We start from the raw sequence: 7,926 nt of genomic DNA, 5'->3' as shown, positions 1-7,926 counted from the left end.
CAAAATTAAACTGAAAATCACAGTGCACAGACAAACATCACAAACCACAGCAAGCCAAGCGGTAAGAGCTGGCAAACCGGGTAGCAGAAGCCGGAGAAGCAGTTTGTTTGGCATTGGCATTGGCATTCCAACCAAAGCTAGCCAAGCCTTGCCATGCCATGGTTGATGCCAGCCCACACCCACAACATCAATTTTGTACCAAATATGAGTAAGGTGACAAAATAACATCCCACCGGCCAACACATCTCCAATTTCATATCATCAAGGTCCCAACCAACATCTTGAACATTTCAGATTCACGTCCGTTTCTACCTACACTCACCAACACGGATCAAGCAACATCCCCAAAATGCCAGTTTCAGACTGAACGCCAAGACATAAAACTGGATACACCACCACCACCTACCTCACACCCGCTCTTACCCCTCCTAAGCTGACACAATGTTAGGCATGGCCATCTCCAGCTCCGCTGACGTGGCAAACGTAAGCCCGCCCCACACGGCCACTAGGAGCATGAACACGCAGTTTACGACGCACCCCTTTAGCACCACCTTCGCGAAATCAACTTCGGTGAGCTCCTTGTGGACGGCCTTCACCTCGTTCCTCGTGGACACTCCCTCGGCCCTCACCAATTCCTTAAGCGAACCAAGCTCAAATTTGACTTCCACAGTGTGCTCCAAGGACTGAAGTTGGACCTGCATGACCCCTTCCCCTACGATCTTTTTGATCTCAACAATCGAAACCTATAAGAAGAAAAAACAGCGACATGCATGCTGTCAACAATTGTCACCAACAATTGAAACCTAGTGACATGACAGAATATAAACCTTTGCTGCTACACTACAACTATATATAGAATAAACAAGGCAAGTAATCACTGATGTTCTTCTTGGTAAGGACAGTAGCATGCTTTTTCTTTATCCCAACTATTAAAACCTAGAAACAAATATCAACAATTATGCACAAACGAACTCACCAACAATTGAAAACTACTCCCTCCGTTTCTAAATATTTGTCTTTCTAGAGATTTCAACAAGTGACTACATACGGAGCAAAATGAGTGAATCTACACTCCAAAATATGTCTACATACATCCGTATGTGGTAGTCCATTTGAAATCTCTAAAAAGACAAATATTTAGGAACGGAGGGAGTAGAAAACAGCGACATATCAGAATAAACCTTTGCTGCTATACTACAACTACAGAACAGCGACAATACAAGTAACCACTAATGTTCTTCTTTCAGCATAAACGGTTCAGTTCAGGCGAGTAGCATGTTATTTTTTTTTAAAATCTCAACTATTGAAACCTAGTTAGAAGTAAACATTTGCTGCTACGCTACCAACTACAGAATAAACGGTTCAGTTAAGGCGAGTAGCATGCTTTGCTAAGTTGCCTGGGACAGTGCCCAATCTGCCGTGTAGGAGAACCACTAAAGCACCATCCATAGACCACCGAGGAAATGCTCAAGCCAGTCAACTTACATCATGACTAAGGTAGGACTTGAGATCCTCCAGTCTGTCTGATTGAAGAGCCCTCATGAAACGCCTGAAAAAACGTCACACAGAACATAAAAATCTGACCGACTCCTTAGTTGAGAATTTGTAAAGCTTACCTGACAACATTTACTGCAATGTCTGGGTCGTCAGCACAAAAAGAGACCTTGTACATGCTCATGTCTGTTAACCCTATCACCGGGACCAGTCTGCCCGACACCTCAAGATGGACCTGTCGAACAAGCCATCAGAGATTTGATACGCAGTGGAAGACTGCAGGAGAAGGATGCATGACGAAGGATTTAGAACAAACCTTTTTGAAGTTCTGTGGTTTCTGGACAATCAGTGCGGGAACATTGCTGCTCAAGGTCCTTATCAGCCCCTGCAACAATTGGCCAGAAATGCATAAGGTCTTGCATAACATACGCACACATATTGGCTGGAAAAACCACGATGCAGCCTGGAGTAAGTTGATTAAAATTGACTAACCGAGGCATAACAATCGGCAACATATAGAGACATGCATAAATACATTGATAAACCCTTGCACCAACAGCTAGAATACCCAAACGAGCCCCCCTACGCCAAATTTGCAATCCATGAAATTATTCAAACAATCACAAGACCAAGACAGGAGACACAAAATCATATGAAGAGCTGTAAATAGCTGCTGCACCAGGAACACAAGAACAGAGGCAGGTTATATTAGGATCACACAGCAATGCATCCCAGTTACTACATTTCACAGCATGAAGATGTGTGCATCATCAATAAAATTGAAGAAACATGTGAAAACACCACAAAGTAGTAGAAGCGTTGTCATTGTAAAGTAAAACCAGTACTGAACAATGTAGCATATACACCAATAAGTAGCAAGCAAGCTTGAGCTGATATTTCTACCAAGGCTAGGAAATTCCATAAGCAAACAAAGTTAAGCACTTGAGCTGTCCATACGGCCAACTTGGCAGCTTGCAACAATAGCCTCCAATTTAACCCATTCATCACGGCCTGAACACGCACACAAAAAAAAAAATCGCATCCCATCATCACCAGGCAAAGGCATACGAAAACGCCACGGACAGATCGGAACGAATCGAAACGATGTCGGCAGCGCTAGCAATGTAGCCCAGGTCCATGGCCGTCATCGGGAGCACGAATCTAAAATTAGGGTTAGGGTTAACGACGGGGAGCACGAATCCGACGATCCTACGCCTGATCGGGACGAAGCCTGCGTGAAGAGGGGAGGGGGGGGGACTGGGTGCCTCACCTTGGAGTGCAGGAGGCGAGAAGGCGCGGGCTGCTGCGCCGCCGCCGCCGCGGCCAGCGCTGGACGGAAGGCGCGGCCGCCGAGGCGCTTGCAGGCGGTGCGGAACGCCGCGGACGCCATGGGATCGGCCGCCGAGATGGTTCGTCGAGCGCTTCCCCCTTTTGGTTCTGCCGGCGGTAGGAGAGAGCGAGAGCGAGAGGAGAGTAGGAGACGATGGATGGATGCCGCACGCAGACGCCGCGGAGCCGCCTATTATTACAGGTACCCTACCGGGCCTCTGCGATGGGCCTTACTATGGGCCGCCTCGGCTTTAAGGTTTTCCCATTCTTACTCTCCCCTCATTATTCCTAAAAAAAATTCATAAAAAAAAAACCTCTCCCCTCATTTATATACATTATAACTGAGCACTTTTCTTGTCCTCTCCGGCCATCAGCATTGGCAGCAGTTCGATCATTGGTTCTGGGCATTTTCAATCATCTGATTAACTCTGAATCACACTTAGGCTTGTTTCGTTCGCTGCTAACTAGCGCTAGCTTTGATGGGCCGCTCCTCTGGTAACAATTTTGGGGGTCTATCGTTAAGTTGGACTGGGCCGCTACTCCTTCTCGTGATTAGCCCACCCAATGGCCGAAACAACGCATCGGTTCATCAGGATGGCTAAACGAACAAATCCAATCGCCTCCCTCTCCCTGACCTCTCGTCTCTCTCTCTCTCACTACAGGAATCAGCTTCTTTGCCGTCTGCCATGGCGGACGGCAAAAGCCTTTGCCGTCAGCCGTGGACCGAAAACAGGCCCGACAAAGAAAGGACCGGCAAACGGCATTTTTGTCGTCCGTTTTTTGCAGCGGACGGCAAAGGCTTCTTTGCTGTCAGTGGCGGACGACAAAGAAGGTAGACGGTAAATAAGTGGCTGTTGGTCCGTCAGGTGCCTAACGGCAGTCTTTGCCGTTCGCCTCCTGACGTCAGCAGACACATCATGCCTTTGCCGTCGGCCACGGTAGGCAAAGCCTCTGCGCCTTTGCCCTCTGCCACTGTAGGCAAAGCCTTTGCTGTCTGCGGTGGACGGCAAACAGGCCAAATGGGTCAGCTCCCAGGTTGCACAGTTTGCTGCCACCTGGCTTCTTTGCCGTCTGTGGCAGACGGCAAAGAGGCTGCATTGCCTCCTTTTGTTCAGTTTTTTGTTATATCCAACCATTTTCACAACAAATATATTATATTTCACAACAAACATATTTATATATTCCACAGCAAATATATGAGGTATCAAACACATAGATGGCAAGTTCCACATGCATGTGAGATATCCAATACATAGCAAGTTCATCATACATAGTTCATACATATTACAAGTTCCATAGCAAATTACACATTGTTACAAAATGAAAACAGAAAGGCGCCGGATTGTTAACGGACGCCTGCAGTGCTGCATAGGAGCTCCCTCCTAAAAAAGGTGTCCCGGCAGAGGATCGAACCAGCGACCTCCCTGTCGAGCAACTTTTGATCTGTGAACTACCATCTTTTTCCTCTATTTCTTATCTATTCTTACCTCTTTTCCTTTTTATCTTTTTCCCTTTTTCCTTTTTGTTTTTTTTTCCTTTTTTTGTTCTTCCTAGTTTGATGTTTTTGCTTGAAATTTGTGAACTTTTTCTTAAAAATCGACAATTTTTTTCAAATTCGATGAACTCTTTTAAAATCCGATGAACTTTTTTCAAATCTGATGAACTCTTTTCCAAATTTGATGAACTTTTTTCAAATTCGATGAACTCTTTTTCAAATTCGATGAACCTTTTTCAAATTCGATGAACTCTTTTCCAAATTTGATTAACTTTTTTCAAATTTGATGAACTTTTTTCAAATCCGATGAACTTTTTTCCAAATCCGATTAACTTTTCTTGAAAAATTATTAACTTTTTTTCAATTTCGATGAACATTTTTCAAATTCGATGAACTATTTTCAAGTTTGATGAAAATTAAATGAAAATCCATTAACTTTTTTTTCAATTTTGATGAACATTTTTCAAAACCAACAAAAGTTTTTTCAAATTTGATGAACCTTTTTTGAAAACCAGTGAACTTTTTCCAGGTTTGTGTAATTTTCTTCCAAAATGAAGAACAATTTTCAAAATCCATGAACTATTTCAATGAAATAGAATAGCATGACGACATTATTTATTACGCCTTTGCCGCTGTTAACCACCTGCATGATAGGTCTAGTGGCTAGTGGACCCGTACCTGAACTGGAAGGTTGTGTGTTCGAAACCTGGAGATATCTTTTTCTGATTTTTTTATAGGAGCTCCCGGTATTTACCGCTGAAGGCCCGAAGCCATGGAATACTTGGACGCTAGGTGAGTGCGGCGTTGCAGAGGCCGGGCTCCACCTGATGATGGCGCCCACCTGATGATGGTACTGTGAAAATCACAACGGATGGAGCGCTGAATTTTGCTGAGGGACGGGGCGGTGCAGGTGGTGTCGCACGATCTTCTTCGGCTTTTCTAGGCTCATGGTGCAAGCCATATAGGGGGATTTCTGATCCCTTGATCATGGAAGCTTTCTCTCTGTGAGATGGAATTTTATTCGCCACCCTTCGAGGACTCTCGCATGTGATCATGGAAGTTGACTGCATGGAGTTAGGAACACTCTGGAACACTCGTCACAATTCTTGCTCAATTGTGGCTCCGATTCTATTAGAAATAGGAGAGCTTAGTAATCACTTTACTTCTTTTGTTATTCAGCATATTAATAGGTCAGCAAACTTACCGACGCATCTTTGTGCTAAGCATGCTTGCATTTTGAATATGACCGACTGTTGGCTTGATGTAACCCCTAGCTTCCTAGTGACCAGCCTTATGGCTGACTGTCCTAGGAATGCTTTAATATGAATAAAAGCTCTCTGATTGCCCGCAAAAAAAAAAAGAGGCCGGGCTTCATTGAGCCAGTTTTGCCAAAAAATATTTAATACTTAAAAGTTTCAGAAAATATCAATTTTTTAATACAAATACATATGCATGTTCGTCGAGTAGGTAAAAAGTTTCATCATGTAATTCAATTATTTGCATGCTACACAAAAAAGAGAAATATCTGGCCTAAAAAAACAAATATAAAGCCAATTTTAATCTGTGTATTTATCATATTTGTATACACTACATGAGAACAGATATGTTCATGAAATTTTATACGCGTATAATACTAATACACATGTATGTATATAATTTTGTTCAGATTTTTTCAATATGTGGAAATAGTATTTTTTGCTTAAAAAAAATAAAGAGCTATGTGGAGCTCGGTCTCTGCATTGCTTTTTCGGACGCCAGGCCCGCTATCCAGCGCTCAACCTCCTTTTTCCTTCGTTCACCTAGAGAGACAGGGGTAACGAGAAAAGGGGGCCAGGCCGTTCGCCGCCTCCACCCGCCGATCCCTCGCCGCCCCGCCGTCGTCCGTCGCCGCCATCCTCCACTGGCCGTCATCGACGCACCTCCCATGGCCGCGGTTTGATTCGGTCGTCAGTGGCTCCATCCCCACTGCAGCGTCTCCTCTCCTCTCCACCCCCATCTTGCCCTATCCCCTGTCATCCCTTTCATCCTCCTCTTAGATGGGGTACATCGCCTTGATCTCCTCCACGGTCGCCTGAAGCAACTCCCTCACAAACCCTAGCCACCACTGTCTCCAACGATGGCGGATGCCGGCGAGCAGCGTGGAAGCCGCTGGTGCTGTACGGAGACTGACGACGCGTGACACACGACGGCCATGTAGGTTTAGCCAAAACACCTCACAATGCGCCTCTTCTGTTCTTTTTCCCCATCTAAATTTGATTTCTTGATTTTGATTCAGACACTTAAGGGTTGTTGGTGCAGGCAATGGATACGAAGTACCAAGCCAGTTGATATGAACTTGCGATTTTCATGTTATTAGTAAGTAGTGCAAATTAAAAGGTGATACAGGCCTTCCGTGTGACACCGCACATAAAAAATGATTACAATCGTGAAAAATAAGATCAGAGTGTACATCTACAATTTTTTTATGTGAATTGAATAAATACAACCTATAGCGTTAAATGAATTATTCATAATTTTCTGATGGGGTATTTATCATTGGATTCACTGCAGGTCCTCTACTACTATCTCTCAAGCTGGAGGTGATTGCAAATTTCTGCATGAGCCTCAGATTCCTTCATATTGCACTAATTATATAATCAGCAAATGGATTCATGATGAGGTAACCCGCATGGTCAATTTGCTTAAGAAAGAGAAAATCATTCAATTATATGAATTCAGCAAATCTTTTCTATTATGATTAAATCTGAGTAGTCTATCAGGTAGCAACATCCTCTGCTTCATGTTTTAATCATAAAGCTTGAGCTGTCCAAACTCGAAAAGTTCGGTGTGGTGTCAATATAAGTGTGTGTGTGTGTGTGTGTAAATTTGGACAGGAAATACAAAAATCTGATTGCGGATAGACTGTATATGGAAATGATGCTGTAAATCTGCTTATAATAATTTTCTGATACACAGATTTGTTCAGACGGGCTCATTTTTTCAGTCAAAAGTTGCTTCCCCATTTCGTTGCAGAAATTTTGGATTGCATAATAATAACCTTCAGAATAGTAATTTCCACTATAGAGTCTTCTCATGATGATTTCAGGTTAATTATTAATAACTGCTATTTGGTCATTTCATAGAATGCTTCTGCTATCAATCATATTGTCAGTCGGATTGATTCACTCATTTTTAGGCAATACTGAGCAGTTCATGGCAAGATACTTTTAGGAATAAATTCAGTCGCACTGCACACTTTTTGTATTTCATGTCTATAGGGTAACACCATGACAATCAGCTAATCCGGCACGGAAGGAACATTCTTGACTTTTGTTTTTGCTGCCCGGTTAATGTTTATGGATAAATCTTACCAAATTACTTTCTGAGATTGCCAAAAGAAACAGAACCCCAATAATATGCATGTCTTTTGGCTGTGACATAATGTTCTGATTAGGATGTAGTTACCTTTTGCATTCCCTTCTGTGATAGATATCCTATATTTCCAATGGTACAACCCAAGGCATTATATAATCATGTGTTATTCTAGAATATAACCAAGGTCAACTTTTTCGGTTTTAGACCAAAGATCAACTTCATCTCTTCTCCCCGGAGGAAACAGTCTTGCTCCC

At 43.2% G+C, this 7,926-nt stretch overlaps 1 protein-coding gene and 1 long non-coding RNA gene across 2 annotated transcripts; one reads left to right on the top strand and one right to left on the bottom strand.

Moving 5' to 3' along the window:
* Window positions 1-227: 227 nt before the first annotated feature.
* LOC125532177 (uncharacterized) lies at window positions 228-3,007 on the bottom strand. Its single transcript, XM_048696331.2, has 5 exons — window positions 2,765-3,007; window positions 1,811-1,879; window positions 1,617-1,729; window positions 1,486-1,549; window positions 228-743 (listed from the first exon to the last, which is right to left on the bottom strand). The coding sequence occupies exons 1-5, from the start codon at window positions 2,882-2,884 to the stop codon at window positions 429-431; spliced, it is 681 nt and encodes a 226-aa protein (XP_048552288.1). The 5' UTR covers window positions 2,885-3,007; the 3' UTR covers window positions 228-428.
* A 3,072-nt stretch (window positions 3,008-6,079) lies between these two features.
* Window positions 6,080-7,902, top strand: LOC125540475 (uncharacterized). The gene is made up of 3 exons (XR_007297327.2): window positions 6,080-6,511; window positions 6,594-6,673; window positions 6,869-7,902. It is a non-coding gene; the product is annotated as an uncharacterized LOC125540475 (long non-coding RNA).
* Window positions 7,903-7,926: the final 24 nt, after the last annotated feature.

This window comes from Triticum urartu, chromosome 1A, assembly GCF_056163025.1.
Source record: "Triticum urartu cultivar PI428250 chromosome 1A, HENAU_Tu73, whole genome shotgun sequence".
Taxonomy (NCBI): Eukaryota; Viridiplantae; Streptophyta; class Magnoliopsida; order Poales; family Poaceae; genus Triticum; species Triticum urartu.
This window is presented reverse-complemented; position numbering and strand designations above follow the sequence as displayed.